This window comes from Acomys russatus, chromosome 15 (genome assembly GCF_903995435.1).
Source record: "Acomys russatus chromosome 15, mAcoRus1.1, whole genome shotgun sequence".
NCBI classification, from domain to species: Eukaryota; Metazoa; Chordata; class Mammalia; order Rodentia; family Muridae; genus Acomys; species Acomys russatus.
In genome coordinates this window covers 41,040,098-41,062,079 of record NC_067151.1, presented here as the reverse complement: position 1 = coordinate 41,062,079, position 21,982 = coordinate 41,040,098, and the positions used below count along the sequence as shown (strand labels likewise).

Sequence of the window (21,982 nt, the reverse complement as noted above, 5' to 3'; positions counted from 1 at the left end):
ACTGAAATGTGATGGAGCTGGTGCCCTGGAGATAATCTATAGTATAAGACCAACCAGGTTACTCGCCTGTATAGAGACACCACCCCTGCCATTAGTTTTGTTTTGTTTTTGTTTTTTCAACTTCGCACAAGCCGTAGTCATCTGGGAAGAGACTATTTCAACTGAGAAGATCCTTCCACCAGATTCACCTGTGGCATTTCTTGATTAATGTGAGAAGACCCCCCTGTGGTGGTCCCCCCTCCGCTAGTAGCATGGCTAGCTAGCAGCTTCCTCCAAGGTCTCTGTGGCAGTTTTTGCTTCTAGGTTCCTGCCTTGAGCTCCTGGCCTGCCCTTGCATTAGAATGGACTGTAAGCAATAAGATCAAATAAGTTCTTTCCTCCATAAGTCACTTTTGGTCATGGTGCTCATCACAGCCATAGCTAACTAGGACACTACTTGAGATCAGATCATGTAACAAGTAGCTGTCCATAGTGACAGCAGAATGCTACCAGGTCACAGGTCACATTGTGCTTGCCAGACAAAAATTCTCAAGTCATCACAAAGGTACTGGGAAAATCAGAAAATGAAGTTATATGCTACTAGGAGGAAAAGCTCCAATACCAGAGTGTCTAGCTGTGTTTGAATGGCAAGTTAGGCCTTCACAAACTAGTAATCGTGGTAGTCAGAAGCCTACCGTAGCACAGACTGTTCAGTGAGAAGTGATAGCTGCTAATAAAGTATAGGCATGTCACAAGGGTCCACAGATTAGAAAATGTACTGTGTGTAACTATTTTAGACATTCAGTGGTCCCCTCTCCATGTCTGTGGGTTTGCTTTCCAAAGTTTCTGCTACTCTATTACAGTTAAAGAAAACAATAAACTGAATGTTTCAGAACTAATTAGTAAGTTTTAAATTGTTCACAGTTCTGACTACTGTTATGAAATCTATTGTCCCACCCCATCCTACCAAGGGTAGTCATCACTTTGTCCTGGATGCTCACATTATTGATGCTATCCATCTTCAACTCTCTTGGTTCTGCTCAGGTATCAGAACTACTGCTGTTTACCATAGCGTCTGCTTTTATATAATCTTTGTGTGTAGCCTAGGACCATATCACAGTGGCACTCACCACTCTTTCACCAGATAAGTATCTCATAAGATAGTGAGCACAGTATAATAGGCTATGAAGAGGGCCCATTCCTACAACTTTCCTTATACCGTAACTCTATTCTTAGTCATTTATATTATTCTGTGCCTAATATACAAGTTCAACTTTATCATGAGTATACAGGTGTGCTGAAATAAAAATGGCCCCATAGGCTTAAATGTCTAAATACTTGGTCTGAATATAGTTCGTGGCTGTTAGGGAGGGATTAAGAGGTACAGTCTTGTTGAAGAAGGTGTGTCACTGTGGGGTGGACTTTCAAGTTTCAAAACGCTAGTACCATTCCCAATGTGCCCTTTCTCTGCTCCTGCTTATGGATCAAGATGTGAGCTCTCGGCTGTTCCTGCTATCATGGACTGCAACCCTCTGAAATTGGAAGCCCAATTAAATGCTTTGATAAGTTGCCTTGGTCATGGGGTTTATCACAGCAATAAAAAGGTAACTACGGAAGAAGGCACAGGAAAAACTCTCGTCTGTGTAGGGTTTAATACTAATGGTGGTGGTTTAGGACTGAGTCTTTTGTTGTTACTGTTGTTTTTGTTAAGACAGGGTCTCTTTATGTAGCTCTGGCTGTCCTGGAATGCACAATGTAGTCCAGATCTGCCTGGAGCTCACAGAGACCCATGTGCTTCTGCCTCCCGAGTGGTGTGATTAAAGGACTATGCTACTGCATCTTGCTTGGCACTACGTCTTGAAGTACAACCCTTGTGGATGAGGGGTGGACAAATACTATATTAATTACTAATTTACAAATTACAAAATACTTTAAATGAATTTGTTCCTTTTACTGCAGTCATGGAAATAAACACAATCTTCAGGAAATATATAAGCGTACTGAGTAAAGTAAGATTCTGCACAAACTTCACTCTCATTCCTGTGTATACTTGGCAGGTCACCATTAATAATTATATCAATTATTCGTTCCATTCATTTAAACCCATGTCAAATGTGTGAATTCATATTTAACATGAAAGGGATAATTTTTTATGGTCACATGTTTAATCCTCAACTCCTGATTGTTTTTCTCTTTACAGATACAATTTTGGATATATTTAGTGGATATCAATTATACTAACTTGAATGTCTTTTATTTGCTAATTTGAATTTATTATGTCTCACTGCATGAATTATAAGTCACTTTGAGGAGTAGGGTGGGGCTCACAGACTTAGTAAGTTTCTGTTGGGTTCATACTGAGCTTTCTGATTCCTTGCCTGCTTTCCTGCCTGTTTTTATTTTTTATTTTTTATCTTTTATTTTTTATTTATTTATTTTTTTATTAATTTATTCTTGTTACAGCTCAATGTTTATCCCATCCCTTGTATCCTCCCATTCTTCCCTCCCTCCCATTTTCCCATTATTCCCCTCCCCTATGACTGTGACTGAGGGGGATTACCTCCCCCTGTATATGCTCATGGGGTATCAAGTCTCTTCTTGGCAACCTGCTGTCCTTCCTCTGAGTGCCACCAGGTCTCCCTCCTGCCCGTTTTTGTTGGTGTGGTGGAGCATAGTTTGCTACGTGCTGTGTGGTGGGAGTTTTGTCCTGTGGGTCCCTACATGCACTGCTTTAGTCTGAGTGCCTATGGAAGCCTCTGTAAATGCTATCTTGACTGATTGGAGGCTTTTGATGACGGGCCATCTAGCTTAAGTGTTCCAAAGTCTCAGAAGGGCTTTCCTCATATAACCTACATCAGAATATACAGAGTATATGATTATCCCAAATTATATACAAAATGGATCCTAGCATGGGAGAGTCTGGAGGAGTTTTCACAAACTCCACAGGATTCACTAGGTCTCACAGTCTTGACCTGCAAATGACTTGAGCAAGCTCCTGCCTATTGCATCTCAACCTCTTCCAGTACACAGCTGGGTTTCTTCTTGTTCACACCTCCAGAGAGTCAACCCTTTGACTGTCCTTTCTATACATCAACTTTCAAAGTTCCTGAAAATTTCTCATATTATGGTAGTCTTTGCCTGTCCTTATGTTGATATTCCTTATGTTGATATTCTCTCTCTCTCTCTCTCTCTCTCTCTCTCTCTCTCTCTCTCTCTCTCTCTCTCTCTCACACACACACACACACACACACACTGTACTGTACTGTACGTGTGTGTGTCTTTGTCCTGATACACACACACACACACACACACGCATATTTTCAGGAGCATCAAAACCCTTGATAATATTGCTAATAATATATAATGGTAATGCATATCACATCCTTATATACACATATCAAAAATAATACCTAGGATCGTATGTGTACCAGGCAAGTTCTTTACCACTGTGCATTAACCTCAGCCCTTCTGCTATTTTACATTTTGAGACACAGTCTTGTTAAGTTGTTCATGCTGGTCTTAAACTTACTTTGTATCCTTTGTTGTTGTATAGCAATTTCCTTCCAAATAAAACATTCCACCTTGAAACAGGAAGTTCCTTAAGATACAGAATGTTCTAAAGGAAAGTGAAGCATTTCATCCTGTGTTAGGCTCAGAAGCAAACAACTCAGCTTCATGAAGCCCCTGAAACTGACCAAATCCATTAGCACTTCCTTCCTTAAGTATATATAAACCATAAAGCTAGAATGACATTCTCAGATAAACTGAGCTACCTGAAGAGGAAGATCACCTAGGTTGGCTATTCTTAGTTGCCAACTTGACTGCATCTGGAATTAACTAAAATAAAAAAAATGGAGGGCAAACCTGTGAGGTATTTTTGCTTAATTTGAAGTAGGAAGATTAATTTCTAATCCAGATATTTGAGGTAGGAAGATGCAAGCCTTTAATCTGGATCTTGAGGCTGGAAGACACACCTCTAATCTGGACCATGTCTCTACTGGAAGCCTATGTAAGGACATGAATGAAGGAAGCCTTTGCTCTTTGCTTGCTTGCCCTGCCTTGCTAGCATGTCCATTCTTTCACTAGCATTAGAGCTTACTTCTTCAGGATGCCAGCATATACCAGCTCAGACATCCAGCCTTGTGGACTGAGCAATTACTGCATTCTTGGACTTTCTGTTCATAGCCAGCCAGTGTTGGGAGTAGCTGCACCTTGGCTGCTAAATCATTCTAATAAATCCCCTTTACATATATTTAGAGGAATTCATCCTATAAGTTCTATTACTCTAGAGAACCCTGAACAATACGTCAGTTATACTTTCTGTAAGAAGCAGAGGCTAGCCAAGCTTCTGGAAGAGGCAGAGTCCAACTAGGCCACTGGAACAGGGCTAAGCTACCCAGGAAGGACGCTCTGTGACCTGTTGAGATACCTGCAGGCCACACTGTGCACTCTAGGCTTCCAGCTTTTGTGAACTGCCATTCATGCTGAGGTAGACTTTTGGCGATGCAGCTGTTTTTGAGTCATTTCTGCTTCTGAAAGTAACACCCAAGAAGCTCAATGTTTCACCAAATAGACTTTGACGGTGTCCATACTTTGGTCTACAGTAAGCTTCCTATCTGGAATGAGAAGCTGTCTATTCATGTCTCTCCAGAAATAGTGTCACACAATGCCCAGGCAGGCCTTAAACTTAACTCGCCCTGCCATAGTCTCCTGAGTAGATTGGATTATAGGCCTGCACCTCCAGGTATAGCTGTAAAACTGCACTTTGCAGCCTTCTTATCTTTCATCATCTTGGTGTAGTCCCTTCATTAATTGCATAGATAGTGTGACAAAGATGAATTTGTAGAAAGTTCCAAAACTGACTTTCAGGGCATGATTAATGCTCCCCCCCCCCCCCCCCCCCCCCGCCTTCAAGCAAAGTGCTGCTTCTCTTGTGACAGCCACTGCAGCTTTCTTCCTTGACTCAGAATCTCAGTTAGCACCCACTGGGATACATACTGCTGGGTCATTTTTGCAATCCAGTTCCTCTTGCCAGTAATTCATTTAACAGAGAAGATATAGTGGGCTTCAGACACACAGTGAGGAAGAAGGCTGTTTGGTGGTTTGGGAGATTTTTCTACAGACGCTTTTACCGCTAGAGAGCCTCTTTTACAAACAGTATCCAGAGCTACAGCCACTTTCCAGACAAAAGGAACCTTGATGTAGTTGAAGCCAGTGCTGAAGGAAACAGGAAGGAGACAAGACTGGTGGTTTGAATGGCAAAGGCCCCCATAGGCTCACAGGGAGTGGCACTATTAGAAGGTGTGTCCTTGTTAGAGGAGCTGTGTCCCTAGGGATGGGCTTTGGGGGTTCCTGCTGCTGATCTTGATGCGGAACTCTCGGCTCCTCCTCCAGCTCCATGTCTGTCTGCACACTGCCACGCTTCCCACCATGATGACAATGGACCACATCTCTGAACTGCAAGCCAGCCCCAGTTAAATGCTTTCTTTCATAAGAGGTTCTGCAGTTATGGTGTCTCTTCACATCAATAGAACCCTAACCAAGACACAGAAACCCTTGGTCATATTGCCGAGCCACTGGATTGACTACACAGACCACTACCTCACTTTAGAGACAGCAGCCAACGCCTTCTAACTGATAAGAATTAAAATTAGTTTTTAGTTATAACATAACAATGCTGGGGATGAGGCTCAGCTTGCATAGCGTTTGCCTAGCATGTGTGAAGCCCTGGGCTCTATTGCCATCTTCACACAAAACTGACCATGTGGTATATGCCTGTAATCCCAGTACGTGGCATTTGGGAGACGGAAGCAGGAGGGTCAGAAGTTCAAGGTCACGCTTTGCCACCTAGCATGTTCCAGGCAGGAAACAGAAAGCAGGTGGAACATTGATGGAAGAGGTAAGACAGGCATAGAGCAAGGTCTCTAGCACAAGGGACCATTCTAAGTGGCTCTCATAATCCACGGTTTCTAAAACTGGGTACTCGCTCTGATTTTCCATTGAAGCAGGTCTCCTGTGTGTGGGCGGCAGCCCTTCTATAAGCTGGTACAACAGCACAGAATTCCTGTAATCATACCACAACTGCCCCTGGTAAGCCATTAAGTATGATGGACTGTCACGAGGGCACGCGTTTCCTCTTCAGCCCCACTCTGCCTGACTCCTATCACTTCTCAGTACTCAGTTTGTAAATACGATAAAAATTACACTCAACAAAACAACACAAGGCTTGCACTAATATTAAATGGAATGGCTCCTTGTTTATGCAAGGAATTCTGTGTAAAACTACTCTGGAAAAATCTTTGTTGGTTTACCAACTGATAAGCTTTACCCTTGTCCATCCATTTAGCATCTGTCTTACTTTTCCAAGATTTTATCTACAAGATAAATTTTGACATGATCAAAAATGTCTCTCAGCTTAGTCAGGTGCTAATACCACTTTGCTACTCCTGGGCTGTGACCTCATCACTTCTCAACTTTATTTTTTAAGATTTTACTTTAAAGTGTCTGTGTGTGTGTGTGTGTGTGTGTGTGTGTGTGTGTGTGTGTGTGTGTGTGTACAGGTGCCTGCTACAGGTGCAGAATATTCTGAGCTGCTTAATGTGAGTCTTGGGAACCAAATTCTGGTCCTTTGAAAGAGCAGTATCTCTCCAGCCCCTCTCCCCCACCACTTCCTGAGCTCCATGGAGCAAGCACTGGGCCAGTGAGATGGCTCAGAGGGACAGGCACATGTCTCCAAGACTGAGGACCTGAGTTCAGTCACTGGGGCATGTGTGACAGAAGGAGGAAACTAACTCACTTGCAAAAGCTGCTCTCTGACCTCTATACATGTCCATGGCATACACATCCCTAGAAAACACACACACACACACACACACACACACACACACACACACACAAAGTAATAGCATTAATAATAATACATAAAGCAAATAAAAATAAAGTTGTGGTCTGAGCCTGCTTTCCCCACAAGACTTCCATATGGACACAGTCCTCCTCACATTATAGACAGAGTGAACAGGGATTTTTAAATTTTTGCAACTGCTATCTTGTCTCTTTTTCATGTTTCTTATCTCAGAGAAACTTACTTCTTGTGCCTGGGGAAGAAAGGCACGAAGAGCTCCCTGTTCTCTCCATGCTTCACCCGGCATCCGACATAAGCAGCCACACCTCTTACCTTTCTGTGCTATTCACTTGTTTTCTTAAAACAAAGCATTTGCTACAAATAATCTAACTATACACTAATTTGATTAAGCAGTTCTGGAATTTGTTCCTTTTTATGTTGTTCAATATTTGATTAAACACATTGTTCTTAGGAACAGCCACAGTCAACACAAACATTTGGTCGCTAAGCATCCTAAATATTTATATTTATGAGGCTGAACTTTGTGAATACAGGAACTGAAACCAGAGCTTCCAGATTATACATCAAGAAGTAAAATGGGGTGCTTTACTTTCAAACATCATGTGCATTTTATTTTAGCATTATAATTACAGATATACCATGTTTATATATAGCCTTTCAAATTCCCAAAATAAATTAACTTTAAAACAAATATTCCCTGGGTACTTTTTATGTGTGTATGTTACAACTCTGTCTGTCTGTCTGTATGATGCATACCTCTGTGAGTTAGTGAGTGTGTGCGTGCGCGCGTGTGTATGTCATGGTGCACATGTGGAGATCCTTGTCTTCCACCATGTTTGAGATAGGGTCTCTGTTGTTTTGCCAGGCTGGCTATGGCTTCCAGAAGTTTTCTTGCATCTGGCTCCCGTCTCATCACAGAAACACTGAGGTTCTCACAACGGCCTACTGACAGGACTCTAAACAGTTATACGCTGACGGCTGCTTAACTCTGTGCCTTACATGAGCATCTCTTTACAGTTGTCCAGCTCCATCGCTGTCTTCTGAAGTCTCAACGCAAGTGCCTCTACTTGACACTGTAAATCTGAAAAGACACAGGATGTCCATTAGTGCACTACTGTCTAGGTGTTTCGTCAACTAAACCAAACTCTTGTGAAGATTCATTTTAGCTTCCTAAGGGCAACACATATTTCTTCCGCTTTGCCTGTATCGTTCTATGCAACATGCTCATGGTCCACACAATAGCCCACACACCTGGTGTCTTGGCCCCTTCTCCCTTCACTGTCATGCTAACTTGCAAGCACCTAACAGGCTAACCTTTCTACTGTTTTCAAGGGAAAGTTGTGTTGCTGGCACTCTCCATACATTTTTTTTAATCATGTGTCTCCCTTCTTAATATTTGGCTGTCCGGGCATCCTCTTCTGTTCGCAAACCATCTGAGGCTTCTGGATAGAAATGCAATAGACAAATCATGTGCCAGGCTCATGGCTGACAGTTTATTAGCTCCGAGTAGCATCCACAAGCACTTTAATGGCTTTAAAAGGCAAGAGGACATTGTGGGCAACTGGTTTCCACAGAGTCCTCAGCTGGGAAGTGTAGGGAGTGTTTGAGAAGCAGTATTCCAGAGGCCATGTGACATGTGTGCAGTCTTGGCTTACCTGGGGCCTGCAGGCGGCTGTTGTGAGACCTGATCTCTGACTCCACTGAAAGCTGTGGGCACCTAATTCTCTGCGATCGTTTAAGTATAGAAGGAGACAATACAAATGATCTAGCCAGTTTATGCAGTAAAAAGTCATTCAAAACAAGGGACTCATCAAATATATATGTTCTAGCCACTCAAGCATTTTAATATCCTTTTAATAGTAAGCTTGAAACTTTTTATCCAACCATACACAGACACCAAATTTCTGTGTAAATCTTCAACATGTGTTCTTATCATGAGCTAGTTTCTCAAATCAGAAAGCAAATTCATTCTAAACAAATGTTCTCATCACAATTTTCCAGGCATTGATATAAACCTCTTGTTTTTATATGCCCAGTGCTTTCAGATATATTATTTTAATGAACATGTAAAATGTTATGTCTATTAACTCATCACATTTTGAAATATGTAACCATTCTGGAATGGGTAAATTAAGCTTATTAACACATGTACTACACCAACCCACTTTAAATTTACTCTTTCACCATATTTACTAATGCGTTATTGGCTAACGAGCACCATGTTGTACAGCAGCGTTCTTCAGCTTCACCACCTATCTAAAGGAAACAGTTGTGTTCTTTGACCATCATCTCCTCACATCCATTATCTAACGTTATCACTTCAAAATCCCAGACAGGTTGTAATTGTCTCATTTTTCAGACGAAGAGGAAAAAAAATGAGATCCTCTCTGAGTCCATTGTCCCATTCTTGCAATCAGCAAATCGATCAGATGGCAGTCAAACTTTCTAAAAAGGTTTAAATCTGCTGAGCAGAAGACCCCCTCAAAACAAGATCAATTATGCACTTACTAATGATATTATCAAGGTACACGTTTTCCTGTTAAAGAAAAAGAAAATATTATGGTAATATGATATAAATAAAATAATATATATATCAGTAAAACATACATAAAATCTTTCAAAATCCAGAAATCTTATTTTGAGTGCTCTGTACATGTCATTGTGTCATTAAGCTTCAGACATGCTGCTGGCAGACTTGACTCATACTCAGAGGAGGGAGGAGGGAGGAGGGAGGAGCCGTGCTCACTGATGGCACTCTATGTCTACGTGCTGAGCATGGTGCTTTGCGTGCCTTGGTTCATTTGTGGTCATAGTTACCAGGAAGAGAAAGCAGGTATTTTGATTTTTACAAGTGGAAAGCGAAAAGATGAAAGTAAGTTCACTCAGTAGGCTGTGAAGTGATCCAATGGTTGAAACAGTTGTGCCTGGTCCCTAAGTCTTTCTCTCACATTGCCTCCTGAAACATCAAGGGCACAGAGGAATACTATGTCAAAGATGCAGGGTGAGCATTGCTCTAGGACAATTACAGTCTCTGAACTTTCAGAGAGATATGCTTTGCAAAACGAGATATATTGTTTTACTGGTGAAAGGTGTAAAGACAAACGTGGTTTCCTTGTGACTAATTTTACAGAACAAACACCACAGAGAACAATTTTGCCTTCTTGTTGAATGCTCCTTGGTGCTTTTGTCAGGATAGACTCCTGAACTAGATGAAACATGGATCTGAGCCCATGTGATGAATTCTGTTATCATTTCTAAGTGTGGCTATAGTTAAAACTGACTAGTTTTAAAATAAAGCCTCAAAGAACTATTACTTGGTATGTAAATTTTATGTAATTAATTCCCAATTACCTGACAATAGTATAGACTAAAAATAGCCACTAATTCAGGCTCATTTTGCTAACATTAAGAAGTATTCTGAGGCTCACACTTAAAATACAGATGCATCAGGGTTCCAGAATTTACCAGGTTCCAACTAAACCAACCCATGCCACAAGATCCTGTGCAGGATTAATGGCAACACTGTTGTACATTCAGGTCATCCTCTTTACCCACAGGTTTCTCTTGTCTCCCTGCTTTCAGAATAAACACGGGTTAGTCTTTGGTTCACAGTATAGAACCAGCAGAGGAGACACATGTTCCCACCTGTCTTACAAAAGCTCTGAATATTGGTGAAGGAAACAAATGTTTTACATAGAAAGGCAAGAACCAATGAAGGCTGTCACACAGTAAAGAGAAACAGAAATATAAGCGGTGCCAACCAAGGAAGCATTTTAGTTAAGCAGAAAAGACATCACATAGAGCCGAAGGAACACATTTCATTATGAATAACTCACAATGTCAAAAGGACCCTGGAGTGTTCTGGTGTGTTATTGGGAGATGACTTATATATTTTCATGGCTGCTTTTCATTTATTGATTGTATTTTTTTTTAAATCAGCAAGTGCTAAGGGTTATTTAAAAACAAAAAACAGAGACCTAGGGCGCATCTCTGGTTCTGAATGGTGGATGTGTGAGCATCCCACAGGCTAAGGTTCGGGCCGACTAGCAGGGCCCTTTGTTTTCAGAAGCAGAATGCCCAATTCCTGTCCTTAATAAATAAAGGAACACAGTCAGGGTTAGCAGCGGAGTCTAAGCCACCTGCACAAAACAGCTCCTTCGGTTTCTGAGGCAAGGAGTTCTTAAGTGAGTGCATTGTTCTGTGCAGTCCTTCACTATAGTCAAATAAATTCAACTTCAATTTTCTCTCATTCAGCATGACATTGGATTATGAGGCAGAAGGCCCTGAGTGACTACCAAGAGAAAGGAAGCCCTGGCTTTAACCACCATGCAGATGTAAGGCGGAACCCATGGAAACCATCCAAAATTCACAACAGCGCATTCTACTATGATGTGGCTGCGTTCTTTGCAGATATTAAATAAGAAGCAAATGGTTTTAAATGAACAAAACCAAAGGGAGCTCTTAGCCTCTCTTCATACGAAGCAGCTGCGTGCTGGATAGCGTTACACAGGCAACCAGATTTGCAGTAATTAGCCATTTGAAAGAATCCTGTGATTCTGAAAGGCTTTGAGAAACTGCATAGACAAAAGGTATTCACAGCTAACTATTTTATATGAAGATAGAAAGCTTTAGTAGTCACTGGGAAGGCACAATAATAGGCATGAGACAGTATTAGAGGAAACAATAAATGCACCTCAAAGGCTAGAAAGAAGTTTCAATTTTAAAAACTCAAAGAAAACATACACGTTCTTATATTTTGGTTCAAAGTGGTATGTGGAGGAAAATATATAACTCAAGGTTCAAGTAGCAGGATGGAAGAATAAGCAGGCATAAAGGAATTCAGAGACATAGAGTAAAACATTTTTACTTCCTAATGTTTGATTTGACAGCTGCAATTTCTGAGATCAGACGAGACAGGGGTGCTCAGGGTGGACAACAGGTGCAATTCAAAGGGTTAAGATGACCTTGCTGATGATTCGGAGTAACAGAAATTATTCATCTCAACACAATAAATAAATTTCAAGCATAAAAAACTCAATGGCTCCATTTTTTTTTAATGTTAGAGATAAGAAAGCTTAAAACTAATGCTGAAGCTTCTAACACAATTTAACACATAACGGGGTGTTGGGCATGCGTTTTAAAGTCACACTGTCCAGCTTCAAACCCTGGCTCTACTTCTTCCTGGCTGTACTGCTTCAGGCACCCTGCACAGGGTGCCCAGCCTTCAGTGACTTTATATGTGCAGAGAAGGAGAGCAGTGACAGGCACACTGAGTGTCACCTAAGTACCAGCTATTGCTGTGCTGGAGGTAAGCCACTGCCCCCAGTTCTGCTCTGGAGGGCATCGCTCCCTCCTTAAGGACCTTGTTCTTGTCCATAGGCGTGAGGTCATTGGTGACCATCTTCTTATAAAGACTAAAACTGGGGGCTCTCATTAGTTTGTTTTCCTTAACAATTTCTTGGGGGAACTTAGGTAAAATCATTTGTTAGATACAAGTAAATATACAATCACACACATTTGTTACATTATTTTTTCTGTGTTCGGACATTTTAATGGATACATAGTGTTCAGAGCAGTGTTCTCAACCTTCCTAATCCTGTGACCCTTTTTAATTCAGTTCCTCATGTTGTAGTGACTCGCCCAACTATAAAACTGTTTATGCTGCTACTTAATAACTGTAATTTTGCTACTGTTATGAATCATAATATAAATATCTGATATGCAACATATCTGATATGTGGCCTCAAAGGGGTCATGACCCACAGGTTGAGAACCATTGGCTTAGAGCTTGGCCTTGCTTGCTGAGTCACAAGTATCATCTATATCATCAGGACTAATCAATTCTGTTCTGTGTATCCCGGGTGCAAAAGAAAGCAAAGGATAAAGGAGAAAACCTGTTGTGGGAGGGGCCACATGAGGATGAGACAGAATAAAAACCACTGTTCGATCTTATGGATGAGAAATAGAGAATTTAACTGTAGTTCGAGGGGAATCTGTTAACAAAGAAGAGTTTGTTTTGGTTTGAAGACAGGTGACACTGAGACGTGTTTGTTTGTATTCAAGAAGACCATTTGAGAAGGCATCTGTGCTGTGAGTTTAATGTATGACTTACAACTTGTATCTTACATATGACAAAAATTACACTTCTTACAGGCTTTTTTTTTAATTACACAAATTCCCTGGGTTTAAATAATTCCATTTGGCCTGGCAAAAATGAAGATGCAGAATAAAGAACAGCAAAGAGGAGAAAGGCTGTCCAGACTGTTGAGATGTGACCAGGACCTAGATACCCAGAATGCCACATCAGCACAGGCCGTGGAGACAGAAGTGTGAAGTGGATGTGAAAATGGGATTTGCATTAGGACCCTGGAGTGAACAGCTGGGAGGAGCCGGCTCCACACTGCCTGGGCCAGTGACGACATGGAAGTGAAGCAGTGTGCTGCTGAATTTGGTGCAGTACTGAGGCCTGTTGATAGGCCCGGCTGGTAACAGACTATCAAGGGACAAAAGCAACTATGAGAGAGCTGAGTGGCCTGAGTGGGCTGAGTGGGCGGGTCTTCTATGGCCACAGAAAGGCCCATGGAGAAAACAATGTATAAAATGCCAGAGATAAAGTTGTAACTGGCAGCAGACAAGAGAAGGCCACACTAAGTGCCTTGCTGGCTGAGACTAGCAGCCCTTCCCCCAGCTGCACGAATAAGAACCCAGTCAGCCCAACAAGAAAGTGTCTGTAACAGCTGCCTACTTTGTTTTAATTCTTGCTTTGATTTGCACTTTTTCCCCCCTTTGTGTAGATGCTAGTTAAGCCTATCCCTCAACTTAAACAGCACTCAGGGCCCTCCTCTCTCTCCCCAATCTATAATATTGTCTCAATTAACTTCCTTACTTCGAGCCCATACTTTTCTTCTCACTCGTGCTTTTTTTGCTCCTTTCCCATTCCTCCCTTGTTTTATGATTTAATTATTAATGTACTTAGCTCTACCTTTTTTTCTTTTGTTTTTTCGAGACAGGGTTTCTCTGTGTAACAGCTCTGGCTGTCCTGAAACTCGCTGTGTAGACCAGGCTGGCCTCAAACTCACAGAGATCTGCCTGCCTCTGCCTCCCAAGTGCTGGGATTAAAGGCGTGTGCCACCACCTCCCCAGCAGCTCTAACTATTATAAAGTACATTTACCCCAATCAGCATCTCATATTCCCATATCTGAACCTTACTGGGCACACTAGGGAGGGCACACGTGTCTTCTACTGAAGCTAACATCAGGACTCTTGGCAAATCACCTACATGTTGCCACAGTCGCTACTCCTTTAATAGGAGTGGGGACTGTAAATTCAAGTGAACATAACTTACCAGGAAGACTTGTGTGAAATGAAACAAAATGAAAAAATAAAAATAGAAACTAGAGAATACACCCATCCTGACAGACATAATAAAGCATTACATGCTCACAGCTCCTCAATACTAGAGACCAAAGGTAACCATAAGAAAGATTGGTGAATGCAAGAAAAAGACTCTATTTTCTAAAAGGCCCAATTACCACATAGAAAACTCAGATTAGCAAATGAATAAAAAAGTTAAAAAAAGAAATTCAGGATGTAGATAAGAATGTTAGCAAAGAAAATAAAAAAGTCAACAGTTTGGAGGAGAAATTAAAACAAAAACCATGGAGGAAAAATTCGGTAAGGAAATGGAAATTTTGAAAAAGAACAGAAAGTAAGCTGCGGAGTCAAGGGAGTGGACCACCCGCTGTGCCCTCTCACTCTATGCCCCCATTCCCAGGACTAACCTGATCTTCCTTCCAGGGAACCCCCTGAACACCCCCTCCCAGACCATCCCCATTCCTAAGTGTCAGCTCCCAATACCCAGGAACACAAATGAAAATTTAGTTTACCCCAGATAAAACACTGGGGAGACAAACTGCTCTTAAAGGTGGCCCACGTGCCCAGCAGGAGTGGCCAACACAGACCAAGCTCAGCAGCAGCTCTGGAGGCTCCTGTCTCATAACATCCTGCCAGAACTCTTCCTGTTTTGTTTTTTAATTTTTATCTTATTTTTTATTTTTATTTATGTATTTTTTCTTTTCTCCTTTTACTCTATAGGTCCTTTGCATATATAACTTCCAATTTAATGTCTTTATGGGATTCCCAAATGTGCATATGAATGGATCTCTGTTTCTTGTGCCATCTCATGAGCTCTTTTCCTTCCATTTGTTTTGTCTTAATTCCGACATGGTAGTTTTTGTTTTATCTTATCTTATGTTGTTGTTGTTGTTTTCTAATGAGAGACAGAAAGGGGGTGGACCTGGGTGGGAGATGGAATGGGGGAAAGTTAGAGGAGTAGAAGGAGAAGAAATCATAATCAGAATATATTATGTAATAAAAAATATTTACAATTAATAGAAAAAAGTCAAAGGACAGAAATAAAACCACCAAACAGGAGCTCCAATTGTCTTAATATAGCTGTTCTGATGCCTGAAAAAGTGGATTCCAAATCACTACGAGTCAGAAGAGACAAAGTAGGCAACTACAGATTACTAAAGAGAGCATTTAACAGTTATCTGTAACAACTATAAGAAACTATGCACCAAATGTAGGGGAACCACAGTTTTAAAAAATGATTAATGAAAGACTTGATGAGAAAGTCTACACACAGAGATAGTGTGAAAGCTATGTACACCACCCTCACCTTCAGATAACTCCTCCAAACCAAAAGTCGACAGAGAAGCTTCAGCACTAAAGCCTAGAGATCTACAGAATTCCAGCTAACAGATAAAGAGTACATCCTCTTCTAGGTGGCCCATGGAACCCTCTCTAAAACTGACTACTCAGAATGGGTGGTGGAGGTGCACACCTTTAATTACAGCACTTGGAGGCAGAGGCAGGCAGATCTCTATGAGTTCAAGGCCAGCCTGGTCTACAGAGTGAGTTCTGGGACAACCAGAGCTACACATAGAGAAAAACCCTGTCTTACCCTGTTCCCCTTGATGACTCAATAGGCCATTAAGGAAGCCTTCACAAATACAAAGGAAGTAAAATATTTCCTTCTATCTTACCAGATCATGGAAGAATAAAGCCTGACAACAGCTATAAGAAGAGCCACAGAAACTACTTGTAGGAAAACAAGAGTCAAAGCAATTCTAAGCAGAGAAACAATGATGGACGTGGTACACAGAATGAAGAGAGGACCAGAGATGAGCCCTCAAGGCTACAGCCATCTAAAAGTCTTCAACAAACGGTGCTGGGAAAACTGGATCTCCATGGGTAGAAGAATGAAATTAGATGCCTAACTTTCATTCTGCTCAAAAGAATCAATGTAAAATGAATCAAAGACTTTAAGACCTGCTAGAGGGTAACACTAGATACGGACCTGGAAAAGGGCACTACTCCAGTAGTGCAGGAAATAGTCTCCGAGAGTTGACAAATGAAATTTTTAAAAACTTTCCACAAGCAGGGCATGGTGGTGCATGCCTGTAATCCTAGTCCTTGAGGGAGAGAAAGGTGGATCTCTGTGAATTGAGTCTAGGACAGCCAAGGGTATGCAGAGAAACCCTGTCTAGAAAAATGAAAACAAACAAACAAGCAACAACAAATCCTTTCCATGGCAGAGGAAACAAACAGCAGGGTGACAAGACAGCCCAATGAATGAGATAGAACCTTGGTTGGCTGTATACCACTTAATGTATAGGTGTTAGTGTCTGAAATATACAAAGAATTACATGGCTCTCAGTGGCATCACAGGCTGGACCTCGCCATGGCCTCAGGTGGCAGCACAGGCTAGACCTTACCATGGCCTCAGGTGGCAGCACAGGCTGGACCTCGCCATGGCCTCAGATGGCAGCACAGGCTGGACCTCACCATGGCCTCAGGTGGCAGCACAGGCTGGACCTTACCATGGCCTCAGGTGGCATCACAGGCTGGACCTTGCCATGGCCTCAGGTGGCAGCACAGGCTATTCATATCAGGCTGACCTCAGCAGCCTTGCATCTCTGGCTTTGCCTCTCTTCTTAGTGTACAAACTGCTCTGCTTCTCTTCCACCGCTGTACCACATACTTGCTCATCTGTAGTGCCATCTGCCCGCGTGCTATGTGGTCGCAGGCAGGTGTCTGGGTATCTTCTGCCCACCTGGGCAGGCAGGACTCTCAATTAACTAAATAATATCTAAGAAAATTCTAACACATTAATCCTAAATCTGATCATCTAGTTTGCTGTTACAGCAGAAACAGCTACTTTAAATGTACTTTAGTATTATATATCTTTGCAGTTCTCCTAGCATCACTATACTCTATCCTTTTCTTCTCTTAATGCTTTGAAATAGGTAATGAAAACTACCAGATTCCCATATATAAAGTACAGTCAAGTAAAAAAAATTAACGGCTTGGACAAATGGCCAGCAGCCGAAATATGCAGGCACAAAAAGCAGATGCTGACTCCTGGATTTGGGCTATCTCTTATCCCCCACCCACCTCAGCTGAATTTCCCACTTTATTGGAGAATTAAGGAACATGGTATTTACACATATTTCTACATAGATGAGACACACAAACACTGTGTTAACACACAAAAAGACCACAAATTGTATGGTTCTATTTTAAGAAATGTCCAGAATAGGCACTCAATAGTAATTGGAGTTGGGGTGGTGGCAGGGACACAAAAGGAGTGGCTGGTAATGGTCCCAAGGGTGTGTGTGTGTGTGTGTGTGTGTGTGTGTGTGTGTGTGTGTGTGTGTGTGTGTGTGCATGCGCGCGCGCTCGCGCCACAATTTGGTTCTGTTTTTCTACCTTCCAGAGTTCTAGGAATCAAACTCCATTTCATAGGCTTCATGGTGAGCATTTTTACCTGCTGAGTCATCTTGATGGCCCTCAAAGTTTCTTTCTTTCTTTTAAAAAGTGTTTTTAGGTATATTTATTTAATTATTTTATGTGTATTTTGCCTGAATATATCTGCACCACATGCATACTTGGTGTCTATAGTGGCCAGGGGAAGGGGGGCAGGGGGGTGGGAGAAAGAAAAAAAAAAGAAAGAAAGAAAGAAAGAAAGAAAGAAAGAAAGAAAAGCATCAAATTCAGGGTCTGGAGTAATTGGATAGTTGTGGGCTGCCATATAGGCTCTGGGACTCAAACCCAGGTCTTCTTCAAGAGCAACCAGTGCTCTCAACCACTGAGCCATCTCTCCAGACCCTAAAACCTTTTAAAAATGGATAGAAATGCTCTAAAACAGAGGTTCTCAACTTGTGGATTACAGCCTCTTGGAGTCAAAACACCTTTTCATAGGGGTCTCCTAAGATCATTTGAAAACACAAGATATTTACAGTATAAATTCATAACAGCAGCAAGTCACAGTTATAAAGTAGCAACACAAATACTTTTATGGTTGGGGTCACCACAACATGAGGAGCTGTGCTAATGGGTTAGAGCTTAGGAACGGGAGAACGCTCCTCTAGAATGAGCTCATGGCAATGGTCACCCAATTCTGTGCATAGCCTAACATCAACAAATTGCACACCTAAAATGGGTGACTCTGGAAATATGTAAATTATACCTCAATAATGCTATTTTTAAAACATTTAATTAGGATGTTCAAATATTTTATGCAAAATAACATCATTAAAAAGGCTGTGTTGTTTATTATACCAAATAGCTTACTAAAGAAAAAAATTTCCAAGTTTTTTCACTTGGGATAAATTTGAAAGTTGGTTAAATAGGTTCAAGAAGAAGCAACAATGCTGAGACGATTTATCTGAACTGTGTCTTCCAGTATTTGTGACTGCTGACAAAAAGCAAAGGACACTTTATTCTACCAGGTAGAAGGAAAATCATTTAAGTGGTCTGATTTGTAGGTCACAATGACCTCTGAGAGGACTATAATCAATTGAGATAAATTGTGCATTTTGGAAGTAATATTAGTGTGCGCTAAACATAAAATTACAACACTCATGTAAATAAATCTTTTTAAAAGGGGAGCTAAGAATTTATTCTTCAAGTCTTCATTTTACATGCTTTTTTTTTTTCTGGAAAAAACTAAACTTTATCATAAAGATTAGGCTACCATTGACAGTCCATTATCAGCCTTACAACTATACAGAGCAGAATTAACATATGCACTTAAATATCAGGCATGCATATTTCAAATGATAAGCAAAAGGAAATGATTGGAAAATAATGTTAAAAGTTTTTATGTAAAAAATTAGTTATAGAAACTATAAACTTGAACCAAAGCCAAGAATGCTCAATGGCATTTTAAAACAAAAAGTGAACATGAATATAAATGTTTAACATTGGAAACAAAGAAATAGCATCAGAGCTTGAAACAAATCAGAGCCTAAAGGGGCTGACCAGGTCATAGTTCAACCCACCTAGTCAGCAATGGCAGATGGCATATCAGAGCGTCACCTGCACGATGTATGGTAGCAGGGTCATCATCTTACACTTGGCCTAGGATGCTAGTGATTGATATCACATTGGTGGGAAACCTGGAACTATAGGATGAGGCAGAAGACACAACAGGGTGAATGGTTACAGTTTAAAATGAAGAAAAGCCCATAGTCAGAGTAAATTCTGAAAGTAAGAAGAGATGGGGGAACTGGGGGTTTTATTGCGGAGTGCGAAGGGAGGGTAATATAGAGGTGGAGGGGGACACGAGATAACATGAAGGATGTTTGGAAAAGCCATAGGTAAACATTATTTTATTTTATAATGTACACACCTCTTTCTCTCTCAAACACACACACACACACACACACACACACACACACACACACAATATACATAGAGTTACTCCACATTTCTCATGAAGAGCCACAAACTGTTTAACATGAATGGTAGAGGAGTCTGCCTGAAACATTATTGGAGAGTAAAGTCCAAGAGAGTCCCCAGACAATAGAGGCTCTTAGTATGGCCTCTGCTTGCCTCCCAGAACTTCAAGGCAAAACTCTTTTGCTGACGACAACACACATTTTGGACACAGGACTTGGAGAAATCTGGAACTGACCCAGACGCCTCTTCTTGAGATGATGCCATAAGCTGCCAGGAGAAGAAGGCAAAGGAAGGTCCTACTCACCTGTAGAACCTACAAACCAAAAGCCACACTGTGGTTCCAGCTGGTGCAACAGTGGCATTTTTATCCTGAGAATAGGATAAAAATGGACTATCTAATTGGATTTAAGGCCCCACCAACTGTCTTGGTGTCTGATACTATAAACATAGCCAATCCATGGCTGGGAGGCCATATGTACCAAAAGAGACTCACTATTGACATTTTCTAAACCAAAATAATTTTCAATTGTTCCTAAATAATTATTCTTATACTTATAGATAAGTGTAGCCTTCACTCCTCATTTTAAAAAAAAGCACCTTTCTGCAACAGATATACGTAACTGGTCAAAACGAGGTGTGCAGGCCACACAGTCACTCATTAGTGTAAGAGTCAGTGTTAAGTCAGGATAGCCTCACATTCTCTATGTAACAGGGATGACTCCTGATTCTCCTGCCTCTGTCCCCAAGTGTGCCTTCCATGCCTGGCGCTTTGTGATCATTCAATATGGATTCTCAAGATTACTTCATCACAAATAGATTAAACAAATGTAGTAATAATTTATAGGAACCAATAAAACTTTACTGTTAAATTTGTGTACTGAGTTAAAGCATAGCGTCATGTCCATTGCAAGTAGCTGCCTCTTTGGATTCATCTTATGTTTCAGTGTTCAGCCATCTCCTAGCTTGGGTGCTTAGCGATCTTTACACAACTGAGTTAAACCTTCACGTGTGACTTTTCAATCCTTTGCATATCACATATGACATAAGTGCTATTTCTGCTTCTGTTAGGTTTGGTGGAGTTTTCTGAACTCAGATATGCTCTACTGTTGTCTTTTGCGATCTTTAAAGTACTACTTTGCCCTGACAGCAAACTTACCTTGGTCCTCTCCTAGATGCAGCTTTCCTGTTTTTGTGCATTCTCTCAGCTTGGTTTTCACACATGTCACTTACTTGTCTTTATTATCCTGAAGCCACTGCTTACAACACTTCGCTCTGACTCCACCTCTGGGCCGGCTGATGTGCCTAACCTGTGGCATATTTACAGCAGCACAACAGTGTAAAGTAGCCAGATAAGCGAGGGCTGGGTGGCCAAGCACAGCTCTTCATTCAGGCTAACTTACTGTCATCTGTCAGCTACTGCTTCCAAAACACTCAAACAAGAGGATCCCATCAGAACTCCAGGTCAGTGGCCTGCAGGACCAGAGGAGGTGGCAGGCCAGAAGGCTCCCTGTTTTGGGGCACAGCTATTGTGGGCTCACTAAGCATATCTGTGCCATCGTTTTAGCTGGGAGCTACAGGAGTGCTAGCTACTTTCACCAATCCGTTCTTCAACCTTCTCAGATATTCTGAATACCTAAAATTTTCTTTCAATAACTCTTTGTTGCTTGAATTGAACATGGCAACTGTTGAGAAACTTCACAACTGTATTTCCGGTTGAAATGCCCCCACTCACCAACCATGTACCAGTGGAGACATCCTTTTTCTTGTATTCCTCATTATTTTTTTGAGCTAAAACCAAACTGGCCTTGTTATAAGAAGCACCTGGAGCAGTTAACAAAGCCACAGTGTTTTCTTTCTCATCTTGGCGATTGTAATTCCTACACAGGAAAGGTATGCAAGAATGTACTTTTAAAGCAAATCCCTTTATTTACGCAGCCCCCCATTCCCCCACACCCCCATGCCCACACCCCCATGCCCCCACGCGTATCAGTGATACAGGGCCAGCTTCTGTAGCCAGGCATCTGGACAGCACTGCCTAGGGTAAACTCTCAGGAGGCTTGCTAGGTCAGTGGCCTATTTTTGTAAGGGGAGAAAAACTTTTCTTTTTAATTAAGGCGGAGGAGTTGGGCACTCCCAAGTGCCGTCTTAGAACTCAGTGTAATGATTAACAGAAGCATAGGCTTTGGCTTGACAGAGATCTGGGTTTGAATGTCAGCTGCAGGACTAGGGACTTCACAAAGTGTCCAAATGAGTCCACTGCTGAGTGTATGAGGACCACACAAGAGCACATGGACTGTGGAGCTTGCATCACAGAGGTAGTTCAATGAGGAGCAGAGGGGTCCCAGAAGGGAAAATGTCTCCCTCTTTTTCCCTTCATTATATGCACAAACCCC

General features: G+C 41.5%; 1 protein-coding gene across 1 annotated transcript in view; it reads right to left on the bottom strand.

The window, feature by feature from the left end:
• Nucleotides 1-21,982, bottom strand: part of Lekr1 (leucine, glutamate and lysine rich 1) — a 170,274-nt gene that overhangs the window by 60,921 nt on the left and 87,371 nt on the right. Inside the window, exon 7 of the mRNA XM_051157263.1 lies at nt 7,841-7,922. Coding sequence (XP_051013220.1) covers nt 7,841-7,922 — 82 coding nt within the window. The remainder of the gene's footprint in view (nt 1-7,840; nt 7,923-21,982) is intronic.